The 19,779-nt window shown below is 44.6% G+C and overlaps 1 protein-coding gene across 3 annotated transcripts in view; it reads left to right on the forward strand.

The window, feature by feature from the left end:
• SS18 (SS18 subunit of BAF chromatin remodeling complex) overlaps positions 1-19,255 on the forward strand; it is a 68,023-nt gene extending 48,768 nt beyond the window's left edge. For 2 of the 3 annotated variants that reach the window (XM_040432246.1, XM_040432245.1), the window contains 3 exons: positions 13,906-14,028; positions 15,881-16,015; positions 18,637-19,255. In XM_040432246.1, coding sequence (XP_040288180.1) covers positions 13,906-14,028; positions 15,881-16,011 — 254 coding nt within the window. In that variant the 3' untranslated portion in view covers positions 16,012-16,015; positions 18,637-19,255. Of the gene's footprint in view, positions 1-13,125; positions 13,219-13,905; positions 14,029-15,880; positions 16,016-18,636 lie in introns of all 3 variants that reach the window. The other variant, XM_040432244.1, reaches the window with a different exon arrangement.
• Positions 19,256-19,779: the final 524 nt, after the last annotated feature.

The following is a 19,779-nucleotide window of genomic DNA, read 5'->3' on the forward strand; positions in this document are numbered from 1 at the left end:
AGATGACTGGCACAAAGTGAAAGTACCAGTCAGTCAGAAAAACTGTTAACCCTTTGTGACCGAACAGCTCAATATTTTTAATAAAGGTCAATTAAAAATATGATATTTAGCCAAAAATATATTTTAAATGCAATCATAATTATTTTTTTTTTTATTCCAAAGGTGTGTACATAGCCTTTAAAGGGGTTGTCCTAGATAAATAAAAACTGGGGCAGCAACAATAACAGTCATAGTCGCCCGTTTTCACCCCAGCCACTTCAACAGTGACCATACCGAAAGTTTACCCGTTCTAAGATGACTACCAGTTAAAAAGATAATGGGGCAGATTTATCATTAGCTCAAGTCATAATAATGGAGTGGAAAAGTCGAAAATTTTTGCGCAATCGTTAAAACGGTGCACAAATTTGCAACTTTTTTCTGCTCTGCACTATGCTCGCCAGTTTTCTGAAAGTAGGCGTGTTTTCTTATGTAAATTAATTTCTAGACAGATTTACTATTGGGACTATTTAAAAAGTCACAAAAAATGCGCAATTTCACTCGACCATGCTTAACTTATGAGACTTTTTAATAGAACATGCGACTTTTGTAAAGCTGCTTACTGACGGATAAACTGCTACCGTCAAACCACATTTATTACAGTCTTAAAGGGCCGATCATATATCTGACTTGGCTAAAACTGACTTTCGCCATTTGTGAAAGTGGAGTGATCTGTCAGAGTAATGATAAGTCTGGCCCAATGTGTCTGACAATTTTGGCTATTGAGTTGATTTTCTAAGGTGTTACTAAAATATGGTTTAAGGCCTGGGACATTAAAAAGGTTGCAGTCTTCCTAGAATATCAAGACACACACGGGCCTTGATCAGAGCTAGTTAACCCTTTCAAGACCAAGCCATTTTTCACCTTCGTGACCAGGCTTAATTTTACAAATCTGACATGTTTCACTTTGTGGTGATAACTTTAGAATGCTCTTATATATTCAAGCCATTCTGAGAATTTAAGAAGCAATTTTTCAAATATAATATAAAATGTTCAAAACCAACTTTCTCGCCGATATTCATTGGGGGAAACAGAAACCGTGGTATAGCTATGTCCTCTAGGAGGCGTTGACACTAGTAAAAGCTGTTAGCTCATCCCCTGGCAGCTATACCCCCTCCAGCCTGGAGAGAGAGCTTCAGTTTTTTCTAGTGTCAATAGGAGGCAAGACCTCCCTGCTCTGCAGGGATCTCCTGAAGATTTTTTTTTATTTTATTTTTATTTTTTTCCTTCTCCCCCTCTTGAGACTGCCCTAACCCTTCATGACCACCTACCAGCATGATTATCTGGGGTTCTTCCTCTAGTTACACTGTGCATCAGTGGAGGATTTAACCCCTTCTTGCCATCTTCCTAAATAAGAATGATGATGATGAGGATGAGGATGAGGATGAGGATGAGGATGAGGATGAGGATGAGGATAAGAATGAGAATAATAAGAATGAGAATAATAAGAATGAGAATAATAAGAATGAGAATAATAAGAATGAGAATAATAAGAATGAGAATAATAAGAATGAGAATAATAAGAATGAGAATAATAAGAATGAGAATAAGAAGAATGAGAATAATAAGAATGAGAATAATAAGAATGAGAATAATAAGAATGAGAATAATAAGAATGAGAATAATAAGAATGAGAATAATAAGAATGAGAATAATAAGAATGAGAATAATAAGAATGAGAATAATAAGAATGAGAATAATAAGAATGAGAATAATAAGAATGAGAATAATAAGAATGAGAATAATAAGAATGAGAATAATAAGAATGAGAATAATAAGAATGAGAATAATAAGAATGAGAATAATAAGAATGAGAATAATAATCCATACGGGTCCCCCTCAGCCGCAGGGCCACCCGGTCTGTGTGGTCCCACACTGGGTCCGTGCCCTATCTCGGGTAAAGGGGGACCTCACATAGTTCCCAATCCGTCCTCCGGGTCCGTTTGGTTAATAATTCTCCACCTGCTCAATACAGCGGAGAACCTCTGGAATTCCCAATCCACCCTCCGGGGTCGTTTGGTTGACAGTTCTCCACCTGCGCATTTCAGTGAAGGATCTCCGCAGGATTCCCAATCTGTCCTCCGGGGCTGTTTGGTTGATGATTCTCCACCTGCGCCATACAGTGAAGAACCTCTGGAATTCCTGAACCACCCTCCGGGGTCGTTTGGTTGATAATTCTCCACCAGCGTATTCATAAGGGACCTCTGACATTCCCAGTCCACCCTCCTGGGTCGTTTGGTTGGCATTTCCCCACCTGCGCAATTCCAGTGGGAGACAACTGGAACTTCCCAATCCGCCCTCTGGGGTCGTTTGGTTGATAATTCTCCGCCGGCGCAATTTTATACAGGGCCCCTGTTCCTAATCCACCCTCCCGGGTCGTTTGGTTGATGATTCTCAGCCGGCGCAGTTTGGTTGCTAAGCCCCCACCTGCGGAGTCCGCATCTGCCAGGGGTGCGGTTCTGAAGGGCAGACCTGCATGCTAGCGGACCACAGCAGGTCATCTCCTCGAATATCTCAACACCCCCTCTCTTCCTCCCCGGGTCACGCTCAGGCGCACCCTCTCACAGGAGCGGGTCCGTCTGAGGGAGGGGGGGTGGGGGAGGAGAATCACTGATTCATACCCTGACATGAATCCGAAGCAATCCCCTAAGATTGTGTCTACGGTGGCCAGCAGCACTTGTCGTAGGCATTACCCCCTTCCTTAGGCAGAGTAATTGCACTACTTTGGGATACAGTACTGACCTTATACATTGTTCCCTGTCATAGGTGGACTAGGTGCAATAACATTGATTTCAGTGTCGGACGTATACATTCCCCCTTCTGTAGGTGGCGGAATTGCATCTCCACTGGGTTCAGTACCTGCCGTATTCATTAGCTCCTTCAACAGGTGGCGGGATGACATTATCACTGGTTACAAGGTGTGCTGTATGCATTACCCCCTTACTTAGGTGCTAATTGCACTCCCACAGGGTACAGGACTGCCATATGCACTAGTTCTCGCCGTGGGCATTAACCCCCCTTAGGTGGGGTATTTTCCCTACCACTGGCTTAAGTACTCCGTACGCATTCCACCTTCCATAGGTAGGGTAATTTCACCACCATTGGATACAGTCCAACTGTCTCGCTATCCTACCATAAGCAGAGTGTTGCACATCACTGTGCTTCCTGCCTGCCTTACCCCCTTTCACAAGTGATCCATTAGCGGGGGAATAACTGAATATCTTCAGATACGGCACAGGGGGTTTACTAGCATCACTTGTATCCTAGAGACTCCCATCTCCATGGGTCTTCATTGTTCCAGTCGGTCATGATATTGTCCGCATCAGTAGTAGTGCGTACACCATTGCACATATATGGTGTGTTTGTTCCAGCGAGTAAAGTGCTTTACTGACTATTCTCTATCCACCACTCTTCCTTCTCTGGGAAAGTGGTTATGCTGGCACTTTGGTAGCAGCTACAGCGTGTTCTCCTCCACAGGTGCAGCCTTTCTCTAATGCTCGAGTTCGTGGTCGCTGCAGTGGGACATCCCCCTCAGGAGGGGCCCTACCCTAGCGCCAGCTTGGCAGTTGCTCCTTTTCAGCGTCGTTCCAGGTAGAGTCTTTAAGGTTGCTCTACTTAAACTGGGGCAGTATGGTACGTGGCTTCTACGGATAGTCAGGCTTCCCTCTCAGTTTTTTGTGCTGACGGGGAGAGTGCTGGCTACTACTGTGGGAGCGGTATTGCGTACCACTACATGCTTGGGTTCTGTCTGTTCAGTTTTTTGTCAGTTGATGGACTCTTCTACAGCTGAAATCCTTGGCTACTTCTGTATAGCACCAGTCTCAGATAGGAAATGGGCTTAGACCTAGCCTATTCTTCCCCTGTCCTTTTTCCTCCTCTGGATCATGATTCATAGACACCTCGCATGCCTTAGTAGTTCCTATGTTACTACCTTCCCTCATCTGCATCTGCACGGGGTATTCTTTTGATGGCCTTCCATTCCAGACACGCTCCGGTCCCGATTGGTGGGCCGTGGCAACCTCCACATCCCTCCTTCTATGTGGACTCCTTCCATTGGTCTGGGTGTGCTAACGTTATCTACACGAAAGCTCCCCACCTTCTCTCCCGAGCAGGAGTTCCGGAAACATACGACATGGATGCCCTGACATCTCCTTGGCAGGAGTTCTCCCTCCTTACGTGTTTCTTCTCTCCTACCCAGGGTTCTACGGAGGATCAGATGGAGGGCATTCTGACAAATCCTAGTCGCTCCGGGTTGGCCCCGTCGCGTGTGGTACGCCGATCTTGTTATCCTTCTAGGAGATATCCCTTGTCACTGCCCTCAGAGACTACCTTCTTTCAGGGTCTGGTCTTGCATCGGCATTTAGGGTCTTGGTTGACAGTGTGGCTATTAAAACTGTCATCCTGAGGCGGAGGAAGTTTTTTCGGCGGACGTCATCCGCACTATGATTCAGGCTTGGAAGCCTGCACCGCCCAGGATCTATTAGGATCTGGCGGTTCTCCTGGGCTTCTGTGAAAGCCGGGACATTCCCTCACTCGTTTTTTTTCTCTCTCCACGGTCCTATCCTTTCTACAATCGGGGTTGGACCTTCGTTTAGCCCTTTGTTTTCTTGATGGGTCAGGTGTTGGCGCTTCTATCCTGGGGCAGCTTCCAGTGTCCTCTGGTGCCCATGGAAACGTTCCTTCAGGGAGTGGCACATGCGGTTCCTCTGTACCGTCCTTTATCGCCTTGGGATCTGAATATAGTTCTCTCAGCATTCGAGTCTTCTCCCTTTGAGCCCTTGGGGAGATATCTCTCCATCTCCTGTCCTAGAAGGTAGTTTTTTTTTCTTGTGGCTCTCACATCTATCAGATGGGTGTTCGAGTTGGGGGTGCTCTCTTGCAGAGAACTCTTCCTGGGTCTTCACAAGGATAAGGCGGTTCTCCGGCCCATTCCTTTTTTTCTCTCCTGACAGTCGGTTCAGACCTGAGCGTTTTTACAGCTCGTTCCTACGTGATGTAAAACGCTCAACAAGGAGAAACCAATGCTTCCCTATCAGCATGGTTCTCACCTGGGCATTTTACAGCTCGTACGAATGCGCTGTAAAATGCCTGACGCACCAAGAAGTTCAGAAGCTTCTTTGGGGCGTAGTGTCGCGCGTTCCCGTACATGGGTGTGAACCCAGCATGAAGGTGGTCTCTGTCTTCCACATCAATGTAGAAATTGTCCTTCCTTCACTCCCTAGGGAAGGGAGTGACGTCAGGGCTCTGATCATTATTGGCAGCCTCCAGTCCCTTCCGGCGTACGGAAGGCTACGAGCCCCCCCCCCCGCCCCGCCACTTTTTTTTTTTTTTGGTCTTCCGGATGATCCACGCAAAGGCTTGGCTGCCTTAAGGAGGCAATTGTACGATGGGTTCGGGATGCAAATGCTGTACCATTCCGCACCCGTTGCGGGGTTCCACCCTTAGGTGACTCGGGTCACTCCACTGAGCGCTTCTTGGGCTCTGAGGCATCGTGCTTCGGCTGCGCGTTTGTTTAACGTGGCTACTGGTCCTCCTTACACACATTCACAAAATTTTACCAGGTGCATTCTTATGCATCGGTCGGCCGCTGCTTAGCCCGCTTGGTCTTGCAGGCGGCAGTTTTCTTAGATACCAGCAGGGACGCTTGCTTCCATGGGTCTGAGGTTTTTCCCTCCCCGTGGACTGCTCTTGAACATCCCACGGTTTCTGTGTCCCCAATGAATGTGCAAGAAAAGGAGATTTTTGTATAACTTGCCAGTAAAATCTCTTTCTCACTCTTCATTGGGGGACCCAGCACCCACCCAGTATTGTTGTTCGGCCACAGTTGTGGCAGTTGTTGGTTAGAACCCTATGAGTCTTTTGGCATGGTTGGTGTTCCATGTTTTTTCTTGGTTGGCTTGCTTCTCCTACTGCGTGTTCACAAACTGAAGCTCTCTCTCCAGGCTAGAGGGGGTAAAGCTGCCAGGGGAGGAGCTAACAGCTTTTACGAGTGTCAACGCCTCCTAGAGGACATAGCTATACCACTGTTTCTGTGTCCCCCAATGAAGAGCGAGAGAGATTTTACTGGTAAGTTATACAAAAATCTCCTTTTTCAAGGACCAGTTCAATTCTGAAGTCCTTGCATAGAAACCACCCATAAATGACCCCGTTTTAGAAACTACACCCCTCAAATTACTCAAAACTGGTTTCATAAACTGTTAACCCTTTAGGTGTTCCACAAGAATTAAAGGAAATTGGAGGTAAAATTAAAATTTCAGTTTTTTTGCATATTTTTAATTTTAATCCAATTTTTCCTATAACACAGCAAGGGTTAACAGCAAAACAAACCAATGTCTATTACCCGGTTTCCACGAAACACCCCTTTATGTTCGTAAACTGCTTTATGGCCACACAGCAGGGTGTAGAAGGAAAGGAGCAACATATGGTTTTTGGAGAGCAGATTTTGCTGGAATGGCTTTTGGATGTAGTCTCATATTTAAAGGCACACTAAGGCACCCCTACAGAAGAAACCCCCTAAAAGTGACTCCATTTTGGAAACTACACCCCTAAAATAATTTGAGGTTTACTGACCACTGTGATGTCACAGGCGTTTCATAATATTTAGAAACACATGGCTGTGTAAATGAAAAATTCTATTTTTCACAAGAAAAAGTTGCTTAAGCCCAAATTTTTCCCTTTAAAAAGGGATAACAGGAAAATGCACCCCATAATGTGTTACCCATTTTCTCCTGAATATGGCAACACCCCACATGTGATCGTAAACTGCTGTATGGGCAGACGGCAGAATTCAAAAGGAAAGAAGCGGCATCTGCATTTTCTAACATGGAATTTGCTGAAACTAGATTTTAAGGGCCATACTTTTTTTTTAATTTATTTTATTTTTTGTTGATTGAGCTGTGTGGGTGCTAATTTTTTGCGGGATGGCCTGTTTTTTTTTTTTTTTTTTTTTTTGGGTAGATATGACTTTTTGATCGCTTTTTATTAAATTTTTTGTGAGGTGAAGTGGGCTAATATTGCAATTCTGCCAGTCTTTTAAAATTTTTATTTGAGGTTCTCCATGTGGTATATTTGATAAGATATATTCTGTTGGTTATTACGATTAAGGCGATACCAAATTTATATTGTTTTATTTATGTTCTACCACTTTTAGATCCTAAAATCAATTTTTATTAAATATTTATTTTTTTATTTTTTACGTCGCAAAAAGTTAAGACTCCTCAACATAGTTGTATGAGGGCTTATTTTTTTTGCGTGATGGCCTGTAGTTTTTATTGATATAATTTTTGGTATGCATATGACTTTTTGATCACTTTTTTTATAATTTTAACAGGTTAAGCAAAAAAAAAAAATAAACATCAATTCCGCCATAGTTTTTTATTTTTACAGCATTACCATGCAGGATCAGTACCATATAGATCAGGTCATTACGGACGCAGCGATACCAATCATAGTGTTTTTTTTATATTTTTATTTTAATCTCTTCTGAGTGGATATGTGAAAAAAAATTCTCGCCCATATTCATTGGGAGACACAGGAACGGTGGGTATAGCGATGTCCTCTAGGAGGCGTTGACACTAGATAAATCTGTTAGTTCCTCCCCTGGCAGCTATACCCCCTCCAGCATGGAGAGAGAGCTTCAGTTTTTTCTCGTGTCAATAGGAGGCAAGACCTCCCTGCTCTGCAGGGATCTCCTGAAGATTTTTTTTATTTTAGTTTTATTTTTTTCCTTCTTTTTCAGTGGGGAAACGGCAGTCGCCTAGCCTCCCTGTTCTCCCGGGGGAGCACGCCAGCGTTGGTCCGCCACACTGCCTCCTCCCCCACAAGAAGACGAGGTGGACCAGGGCAGCCTCGCTCCCCTGCATCCCGCCAGCAGAAGAGTCACCTGCCCTACTTCCCCCAGACCCCTGCTGAGCTCCGCCCACCAGACCTGCAAGACTGCCTTAACCCTTCTTGGCCAGCCACCATTCTTTAGGCCGGCACCTGATTTATCTGGGGCTCTACCTCCAGTACACTGTGCATTATGTGGAGGAATTTAACCCCTTTCTTTCGGTCATTGAGGCCGGCTTCCTAGTTTAAAAAATAAACTCCCCCTCCTCAGCCTCACCGCAGGACCACCCTGTCTGTGTGATCCCAGACTGGGCCCGTGTCCTATCTCGGATAAGGAGGACCTCGCATATTCCCAATCCGCTCTCCGGGCTGTTTGGTTGATAATTCTCCACTTCGCAAATCCCGTGGAGGACAGCTGAAGTATTCCCAATCCACCCTCCCGGGTCGTTTGGTTGATGATTCTCCACCTGCGTAATCCAGTGGGGGACCTCTGGAACCTCCCATCCTCCCTCCCAGGGTTTGGTTGATAACGCGCCCCCTTCGCAATCCGGTGGAGAGGCCTCTAGAAGTTCCCATTCCACCCCCTGGATAGTTTGGTTGATAAATCCACCTGCGCAGTCTACAACTGCCAGGAGCAAGATTCTGAGGGGTAGCCCTACGCACAAGCGAATATCTCCGCTCCCCCACCCTTCCTCCCTGAGTCACACTCAGACACACCCTCCATCACAGGAGAGGGTCCGTGCGGGGAGGGGGGAGAATCACTGATTAGGACCCTGACATGGAGTCCGAAGCAATCTCGCTAGATTGTGTCTACTGTGGTCAGCAGTACTTGTCGTATGCATTACCCCCCTTCCTTGGCTGAGTAACTGCACTACTTCGGGATACCGTACTTGCCTTATACATTGTCCCCTGCCATAGGTGGACTAAGTACAATAACATTGGGGTCAGTACCTGCCATATGCATTAGCCCCTTCCATAGGTGTCTCGATGACATTATCACTGGTTACATTGCGTGCTGTATGCATTACCCCCTTACTTAGGTGCAATATTTGCACTCCCACGGGGTACAGGACTCTCCATATGCACTAGTTCTCGCCGTGGGCATTCGCCCCCTTTCATAGGTGGAGTATTCTCCCTACCACTGGCTTAAGTACTTGCCGTATGCTTCCACCTTCCTTAGGTAGGGTAATTGCACTACCATTGAATATGGTTCCGACTGTCGCGCTATCCTTCCATAGGTGGAGTGTTGCACATCACCGTGCTTTCTGTGGCATTACCCCCTTCAACAAGTGATCCACTAGCAGGGGGATAACTAAACATCTTCAGATGCTGCAATTCTGCGGCTCCAGGTGCCTTCGCTTATTTCACAAAGGGGTGTGGCAACAGTCGGTATTCGCAGGTGCCTGGTACTCTTACTCTAGTGCTATGAGTGCCACCAGTGAACACGGTGGCTATTCCTCATTGTATCCTTCCTTTCCTTTGGTGCTGGTTTTGCGCATGCTTATAACATCCTCTGTCTTCTCAGGGTTTTTTCTAGCATCTCTTAATTTGTCCTAGAGACCCCCACATCTCCATGTGCCTCCATTGTTCCAGTCGGTCATGATATTGTCCGCATCAATACATAGGGCGTACACCATTGCACATTATATGGTGAGTACGTTCTAGCGAGTCGAGTGTTTCACTGGCTCCGTATTCTCTATACACCACTCCTCCTTCTCTGGAAAGTGGTTATGCTGGCACTCTGCTTTAGCTACTGCAGCATGTTCTCCTCCACAGGTGCAGTTTTTTCTGCTAATGCTAGAGTTCGTGGTCTCTGCAATGGGACAATCCCCTCAGGTTGGGACCCTACCATGGCGCTGGCTTAGCAGTTGCTCCTGTTCAGCGCCCTTCCAGGTAAGTTTTTAAAGTTGGCTCTACTTATCTGGAGCAGTATGGTACGTGGCATCCACGGATAGTCTCAGGCCCCCCCTCAGTTTTGCGCTGATGGGGCAAGGCACTGGCTACTACTGTGGGAACGGTATTGCGTTACCATTACATACTTGGTTCTTACTGCACAGCTCTTTCGTCAGTTATGGCCTCTTCTAGCACTGAATTCGGTGGCCTCTGCGGGTGGCCCCCTCCTCTACTGGGGTATGGGGCTAGCAATACAGTGTGACTCCCCTTACCTGGCTTCCTCCTCAGGCAGAGTTTCTTTTCAGAACAGTCACTTATTTCCTGGCTACTTCTGTATATCGCCGGTCTTAGACAGGGAATGGGCTTAGACCCAGCCTATTCTTCTCCTGTCTTCCCCCTGTGGCTCATGGTTCATAGCCACCCCACAAGCCTTGGTAGCTCCTATGTTCCTACCTTCCCTCATCTGCATTGCACGGTGTATTCGTTTTGTGGCTCCCATTTCCAGACACGCTCTGGTCCAGACCAGTGGCTGTGCGCCCACCACATTTCTCCTTCTACAGGGAATCCTTCCATGGTCCCGGGTGTGCTAGCGATATCCACACCACAGCTGCCACCTTCTCTCCCAGACAAGAGATCTGGAAGCATGCGGCGTGGACACCCTGATATCTCCTTGGCGGGAGTCCTCCCTCTTTTACGTGTTTTTCCCTTTCCCCCTCCTACCCAGGGTTCCACGGAAGATCAAGATGGAGGGCATTCCGACAACTCCTTGTCGCTCCGGATTGGCCGTCACGCTTGGTACGCTGACCTCGTTCTCCTTCTAGGAGCCGTCCCTTGGTCACTGCCCCTCAGAGACGACATTCCTTCACAGGGTCCGGTCTTACATCAGCATTAGGGTCTTTTGGTTTGACGGCGTGGCTATTGAAATTGCCATTCTGACGCGGAGAGGGTTTTCGGCGGACGTCTCCGCACTATGATTCAGGCCAGGAAGCCTGCATCGCCCAGGATCTATTGTAGGACCTGGAGGTCCTTCCTGGGCTTCTGTAAGGCCGGGACATCCCCTCTCTCTCCATTTTATATATTTTATTTTATTTTTTCCTCTCCCCACGGTCCTCTCCTTGGACCTTGGTTTAGCCCTTAGTTCCTTGATGGGGCAGGTATTGGTGCTTCTGTCCTGGTGGACACAGCTTTTCCAGCGTTCTCTGGCTCCCCGGTGCCATGAAAACATTCCTTCTGGGAGTGGCACATACGGTTCTTCCGTACCGTCCTCTACCGCCTTGGGATCTGAAAATAGTTCTCTCAGCGCTCCTGTCTTCTCCCCTTGAGCCCTTGCGGGAGATCTCACTCTGACTCCTCTTCTAGTAGGTAGTTTTTCTGGTAACTATCACATCTCAGACAGGTGTCTGAGTTGGGTGTGCTCTCTTGCAGAGAACCCTTCCCGGGTCTTCACAAGGATAAGGCGGTTCTCCGGCCCATTCCTTCTTTCTCCCGAAGGTGGTCTCTGACTTCCATATCAATGAAGAAATTGTCCTTTTCTTCACTGTCCCTCTCCTTCACACCCTAAGAAAGGGAGTTACATCATTGGACATTGTCACGGCTCTGATCATTATTGGCAGCCTCCAGTCCCTTCTGGCGTACGGCACCTAACAGCTTTATCTCGTGTCAATGCTTCCTAGAGGACATAGCTATACCCACGGTTCCTGTGTCCCCAATGAAGAGCAAGAGAGAGATTTTACTGATAAGTTATACAAAAATCTCCTTTTCTCGCCCATATTCATTGGGGGACACAGGAACCGTAGGGCTGATAGATGTACTGTATTTTGGCAATGCTCTTGCATTGCAAAGTATAGTACTATCAGGTTTCTGGTAGATGGCAAGGCTGTGGCAACCATCAGGCCGCTTCCATCACAGCGTGGCAGCCCGATGGTTGAGAGAGGGAGCCCCCCTCCCTCTATTAACCCCATGGATGCTGCGGCATCCAAGGGGTTATTGCAGTGTGTCAGCATACAGATGACACTTGCTGCTAATGGCGGCTGCTCAAGAACTAAGCTGCCGCATTCACATTCAGGAGGACTGCAACAGGGGGGACAGATGGGGGCAGGGCGCACAGACCGACAGTTAGGGACACAGGCGGCACAGTTGGAGACAGTGGACCAGAGCGTGTAGAGTCCGGCTGGCAAAATTAAAGGTACTGCGCACAGATTTCGGACAGGGTACAGACTGGGCAGGCAGAAGATATTGAGGCAAGAGGACGTATCAGGGGCACAGATCAGCGTTCAGGCTCTGATCTGCAGAGTACAGATCAGAGCCTGAAACCAACATTTTAACACTGCCGTGCTCCGATTGGTTAGTCTGCACAGACTAACCAATCGGAGTGATCGTCAGCAAAATATATGGTCTGACCAAATTTGTGTGTAGGAGCCCTAAGGCTGGTTTCACACACAGTGGTGTTTTTGCCACCGTTTGCCTTTTTTTGCAGCGTAATTATGGAAAAAAGCCACCGCCTGATTTTGGTTATAGGTCTGTGGGAATCATGAAATGCAGTAAAAAGATGTACACTTTGTGGTGGCATTTTTATTTTGCTTTTGATGCATTTTTTGGGTCCTTGTCACAGATATCATCCGTTTGCTGTCCTCATCTGTGCAACCGTTCTACAAATTGCATAACCTGTCCTATTGTCCCTTTTTGCGAACAAGTATAGACGTTTTTACAATGGGGCCTGCAAATATTGCTGGGTGCTCAGACTGGATCTGCAATTTGTGGATATGGTTGTGTGAATGTAGCCTTAAACACATGTCAAAAAATACCATAAAAATAAATAAAAGATATATATATATATATATATATATATATATATATATATATATATTCATTCTCTAATAAATCTCTAATATATGATTCTTATATCTATCTCAAGGGATCCAAGGCCCACATTGATCCACAATATAAAATAATCTGTAAACTTGCTAAGATAATTTTACATTGCAAGGATGAGTGTGATCACTTTGGCAACTAGAGGTAATATGATGTGACACGAGGTTTAATAGATTTTGTATGTGTTAGCTGCTGGAATAACGTACGATTCATAACCTTAACGTGCAAGCATGTTCTCTTCTGTATTGTAATGTATGTATTTTCATGATGGCTTTCAAACCAAATGCATCTAAATAGAAGTCAAATTGACAAATCCTAAAACCCCTCAACTGCTAGCTGGACAGCCAGGGAGGGATTTCCGAATATGACTGTGCTTCATACTGCTGTATACTTTCTTAGTCTTTTTTTATTGTGACCTATAATAAGTAGATCTGCTTATATGCATCTCCAGCATAAGGCCATTAACGTTTCTTCCTGTTTCTTGTCAAATTGATGTAGGTCATAATGATTACGGTTATCAGCAACCGTCGTATCCTGAACAAGGCTACGATAGGCCTTACGAGGATTCCTCACAACATTACTACGAAGGAGGTATCTATATACCTTCACACGCATACACTCACATATAGCAGTCTTATTTCCGTTCTGTAAGTCCAGAATGAGAGTATTTTCACAATGTCCATATTGAGCTTTAATAGATATGGTGCTGGCTTATTTTATTTCTTTACATATTTTTTATTTTTATTTCTGTACAATAAAGCTAGGTAACCACACCCCACACGATAATTGTTCACCCCCCCCCCCTCCCCTTACTGACCATACATAACTAAAAATTTAATTTTCTCAGCTAAATGAGCTAACCCAGCCAACCATTGATACTCCGGCTCTACTTCCATACACACGTTGTGTCTGTAGGATCCAGCTTTCTGATCTCTTCTAGCTAGTTTGTGCCTTTCAGCTGTCTAATTTTATTTTCTTTGCTCTTCCAATCACGGTCGTAAGACTATGATATTTCTTGAATGTATTGCTTTTTTGCCAAGGATGCTGAAATAAAAATGCCGCAGTCCAGACTCGCAAAACTAGCTTTATTATGTTTGTGGGCTGACTTCCCTATGTCTGTTTTTTCTTTTTGGTGTTTAGCATTTTAACTATTTTATATTGGTTTTGTATTTTTTTTGTTGTTGTTTGGTGTTGGTTGTGATGGTGTGAGGGTTTCTAACGTAAGCAGCATATGATTTTTTTTTATTTTTTTTTTGTCTTCTTTAAATTCCCTTTTAGGGAATGCTCAATATGCTCAGCAGCAAGAATCTTATCAAGGACCACCACAGCAGCAAGGTTACCCACCTCAGCAACAGCAATACCCAAGCCAGCAAGGTTATCCTGCCCAACAACAAGCTTACGGCAAGTACTTTTCATTTGTGTATGACCGTATGGATCAAGCAACAGAAGTGGACGTTGGGCTAGAGATTTTAGCCCGGAAAAAGTACTGTATTTTCCGGCGTATAAGACGACTTTCTAACACTGAAAATTATTTTCAAAAGTCGGGGGTAGTCTTATACGCCGGGTATACTCAGATCCGATGGTATATTCAACCTCCCAGGAGTTCCCATGTTGATGTGGACGCTTGCCTGGGGGTTAGAATATTGGGCCCCGCCGCTCACAGGAGTACATTCATAAACTGTAATGTGTAACTTTAAATCAGCGCTCATCTCTTTACTAGGGTACCTTACTCTCAACTCCGGTAACAGGCAGTGCGGGCAGCGCTCATTCACTGACATCACCGTGCCTGCGCCACCTAGTGGGAGGAGCAGGCACGTGACGTCAAGTGAGTGAGCGCCGCCCGCACTGCCTGTTACCGAAGCTGAGAGTAAGGTACCCTAGTAAAGAGATGAGCGCTGATTTAAAGTTACGGATTACAGTTTTTATAAATGAGCGTCGGGGAGGATCTGTGGGTGGCACTGTAATGGGGAGGGGGATCTGTGGGTGGCACTGTAATGGGGAGGCGGATTGTGGGTGGCCCTGTTTTGGGAGGCGGATTTGTGGTGGCCCTGTTATGGGGAGGCGGATTTGTGGGTGGCCCTGTTATGGGGAGGCGGATTTGTGGGTGGCCCTGTTATGGGGAGGGGGATCTGTGGGTGGCACATATAGCATAAGATGCTATATAGTGTCATCCACTGATTCCTCCCCCCACCCCCCCCAGAGCAGTGCCATCCACTGATCCCAGTCAGTTCCCTGGACTGGAGAAAATCGTCTTCCTATACGCCGGAAAATACGGTACATGCGACAGTAAATCCAGTTTGTTGGGGGAAAAGTCTGTATTGGTCTGTTCTTGGTTTTAGCAAGTCACTAGAGAAGGACTGATGCTTGTCATGTCTTCAGCTCCTCAGACTTCCTCTTGGCCGTGGACCCCTTTTTTTTTTTTTTTTTTGTCAATGCATATGTACCAGATTGTCTCAAAAGGTTAAGTTTGTAACATCATTTTGAATAATTTGAGGGGTTTCTAAAATGGGGTCATTTAAGGGTGGTTTCCATTATGTAAGCCCCTCAAAATCACTTTATAACTGAATTGGTGCTTAAAAAAAAAAAGTTTTGGAAAAATTGCTTCTAAAATTCAAAACCCTCTAACGTCCAAAAAAAAAAAAAATGACGTTTACAAAATGATGCCAACATAAAGCAGACATATGGGGAATGTTGATTCATAACCATTTTATGAGGTATCCCTATCTGTCTTAAAAGTAGAGAAATTCAAATTTAGAAAATTTTTTAGAAAAAATTTTTGGTAAGTTTTGTGTTTTTATAAATAAAGGTGAAGTGTATATAGACTCAAATTTACCGGTATCATGAAGCACAGTGTGTTACGGGAAAACATTCTCAGAATGGGCTTGGCTAAGTAAAAGCGTTCCAAATTATTACCACATAAAGTGACGCATGTCAGATTTGCAAAAATCGGCCTTGGATTTAAGATGAAAAGTGGCTCGGTAGTGAAAAAGTTAACCTTGAACAGCAAAGTTCTGGAGAGATCTATAATCATCCCCTTGGACATGTGGTGTGTGTGTTGGCATCGTTTCTAGGAACCATCGGAATAACTAACCTACTGACATGCAGTGAAGGACGGCAGCTAGTGCGTTTTAACATTGTGTCCTTCAGCATTGGACTACATCAACTGCATATTGTACCGTTCAGTAGCCTATTAGTTTTTGCTTTCATTTATTTATTTTTTTTATACTTTATTTTTTTCTTGTATCCCCTCTAGGCCCTTCTCAAAGTGCTCCTGGTCCTCAGTATCCAAACTACCCTCAGGGACAAGGGACAACAGTATGTGCAATACAGACCTTCACAGCCAGGACCTCCTCAGCCGCAACAGCAGAGACCTTATGGATATGATCAGGTAAAACTTTTTATTTTTTTTATTTTTTAAAGTTCTGGTAGGGCTCAAATCCGTTTGTATTATATTCCCCGAAATATCAACCCCTCTGATCTGATCGCTGTCGCACATCTACAGCAGTTTTTGTAATGTATGGCCCCAGTTCCATATTTCACTGTGTCACCAATGTCTGTGAAGGTTTTGATTTATCCAGGTCATGGTATACTGTATCTGTAAAGAATAAATCAAGGCAACTGGACTTACTGTAGATTTTTTGAAAACGTTTCACTTGTTCTTCCAACGAGCTTTCTCAATTCTGAATGACTGTACAAGAATTCTCTGGGAATAAATATGTAACTGAATCAACATCTGGTAATTATACCCAGCATGGGGTCAGAGGTCATTATAACCAGCATGGGGCCAAAGGTGTTGATTCCATTATCCTAATTGGAGTCAGTAGGTGATAATGACCTCCCAGAAAAAGGTGTCAAGACAGCATAGTATGTGGCAGACAATAGATGTCTAACCTCTATTCAAGCTTGGCTTCTCCATTTTCCAGCTTCTCCATTTTTACGTAGATGGCCTCCTTCACACCTCGTTTGTACCAATCTGCCTCCTTATCCAAAACACGTACTTGACTGTCTTCAAAGGTTTGACCTGTTTCTTTTAGATGTAAGTACACGGCTGAATCTTGACCAGAGGTTTTGGCTCTTCTATGCTGATGTAAACACAAGATGGACAACATTGTGTACGCAGTCCAGTGCAATGAGGAAATCTCAGAACTGTATATCGGCGAAACAAAACAACAACTACATCAGCGTATGGCTCAGCATAGAAGAGCCAAAACCTCTGGTCAAGATTCAGCCGTGTACTTACATCTAAAAGAAACAGGTCACACCTTTGAAGGACCGTCAAGTACGTGTTTTGGATAAGGAGGCCGATTGGTACAAACTAGGTGTGAAGGAGGCCATCTACGTAAAAATGGAGAAGCCAAGCTTGAATAGAGGCGGGGGATTAGACATCTATTGTCTGCCACATACAATGCTGTCTTGACACCTTTTTTCTGGGAGGTCATTATCACCTACTGACTCCAATTAGGATTATGGAATCAACACCTTTGACCCATGCTGGGTATAATTTACCAGATGTTGATTCAGTTACATATTTATTCCCAGAGAATTCTTGTACAGTCACTCAGAGTTGAGAAAGCTCGTTGGAAGAACGAGTGAAACTTTTTCCAGAAATCTACAGTAAGTCTAGTGCCCTAATGTTCACCTGTACTCAGCTGGTGGCACTCATGGCAATTGAAAATGTAAGTCTTCCCATCCCCGCATGTCGTAAGATTAGTCCTGATTAATTTATATAATCTTATTTCTTGGCACCAACATATTCTGCAGCGCTGTATAGAGGTGGTCATCAGTACCCTCAATGGCGATCACATATTGGGGCTAATCTTACAGAAGGCCTGTTAATGTGTCCTTTCAGACTTGGGCTACATGCACACCTGATGTCTATTTAAAAAATATATATATATTTAACTGCCATCACACGACTGTTGTCTGTTTTAAGACCAATGGTAGTCTATGGGGTTATTCACACAGCAGTTTTCTGACAGCCAGTGTCAAATCTTGTCTGTTTTCATTGACCGACTGCCCCTATACAATTGAATGGGTGCATTTTTAACATCAGTTTCTCAAACTGAATCTGTGAAAAAAGGTCCGTTAAAAAAGGACAATTTATCAGTTTTTAACAGTTTTTTTTTTTTTTTTTTTTTCACTGGTCATGTGCATGTAGCGGTACACTCTCCTGCTGGAGGCATCTGTACAACACCCATCGAGTGACGGAAGCGCGTCCTTTTCTAATTAATGGGACCCGTGGATGCTACTCACTGGGTGTAGCACAATTGTCTGTCCACTGTACCACACAGCACACAGTTGCTTCAGCCATTTGTAAGCGTGGATGGGAGAAATTGCCTAGAAGGGACATATCAGTAGCTCAAGTGGAGATTTTGAAGTTGATATTTACTGACTGCACAGGCATTAAGAGGGACCATTTATCAAACTGGTGTAAGTAGAACTGGCTTAGTGCCAGCACCAGATTCCACCTTTTATTTCTAATGGAGCTGTGAAAAAGGAAAGGTGGGAATCTGATTGGTTGCTGTGGGCAACTAAGCCAGTTCTACTTTACACCAGTTTGATAAATCTCCCCCTAAATGCTTGGTCCGTGGTGCTCCAGCCGCTGAGAACCCCACCAGTTCACAAACTGGGAGGAGGCAGCCCTGTTCTTGGGAGAAGTGTGATAAATCTGAGCTCATCAGACATACTGCATGGGATTAAATGTTTCCTTATGAGCCATGGGCCCCTTTCGCATGGTCAGTATTTGTAAGCAAAACAAAAAAAACGGAAACTCCGCAATACAACCACTGAAGCAGTCTGTACCTCTTCGGTTATTTGAATTTACTCCAGGTTTTGGTTTGCAAAATGTTCACCAGACTGAAATGGAGAGTGCTGCACCCATCCTGGTGATCGGTGGTTGTCCGATCAGAGACTCTCTAATCGTATGCTTATTATCTTTCCTTTTTGTTAAATCAAAAACGAACCACTTTAGATTTTGTGTAATAAATTTTCTGTTTTTCTGTCTTTTAGGCTCAGTATGGAAACTATCAGCAGTAAAGAACGTGTGGATTCCTGTAGCCAGTCAGTGTAGCTGTTGTGGTGTTTGCTCTGGACTGTGGACATCTTTCCTTTTGTAAAGATTTAACCTTCTCTATCTTTTACATTTGGGAAAATTATGTGAATTGATGGCTGCTTCTCCATTTTGCAATCCAAATGGGTTAATCATTGAAGACTGCGGTAATTGAGATGTCGGTTCCACGTAATGTACTCTAGGTGGGGATGTTGCATCATACAATCCAGGATATTCTTGTAACGCATAGGCAACATATCTGTGAAGCCATCAGTGACAGATGGGAGATTTTATAAATAACTGACGTGATCGGTTTTCCTTTAAGTTACCGCTGAATACATATGCATCCTAAAAATGGGGAACAACATTTCGGGACCTTTTAGCTTTTGGATACCCCATGAAGATAAGAATGTGTCGTGCCAGGAATGTTAATATTAGAATTTTAAATGTGAGAAGCAATGGTTAATGCCTCACGATTTTTTTTTTTATATAAAATTGTGTCCTATAGAAATATTCATAATACACCATGTTTTTCCTTTAAAAGGGAATGTCCAAGAGTAGGCAACTTGATTTAAATTTTAAAAAAGTCACCTTTCCGCGCAATTAGTCCTGCAGCAGTGATGTCACATATCCCTCAGGCGACCACTACAGCCAGTCACTGGCCATTACATGCGAGCGTCACTGCTGAGGCCAGTGATTCTCTGCATTGGTCAGTTTAAAGATGTACATGACATTCGCTGCAGGACTGGCAGGACCACCAGAGCACCATCTGGATTGAAAGGGTAAGTATTATAGATTTGGAGGTCAGATCTTGGCTACATTATTATAATTTTTTTTTTTTTTATATATATATTTTTTTTTCTATCAATTCCAGACAACCACTTTAAGTTGCAAAATAAAATAAGTTAGGTTGTTTAATGATTTTGCAATTTGGGTTGCAAGAGAACAAAGTTACTCTGGCAGGATCGCATCAGCATGATGGGTCTCTTAGCTAGGGCTACACGGAGACACCCTGTCGCTGCCAGGATCGCTGAGCAGCGGTGATCCCATAGAAATGAATGAGATGGCTGCAGCAGTCGCTGTTGGTTTACTTGTGACTGCTG

The sequence above is a fragment of the Bufo bufo genome, chromosome 5 (assembly GCF_905171765.1).
Source record: "Bufo bufo chromosome 5, aBufBuf1.1, whole genome shotgun sequence".
Taxonomy (NCBI): domain Eukaryota; kingdom Metazoa; phylum Chordata; class Amphibia; order Anura; family Bufonidae; genus Bufo; species Bufo bufo.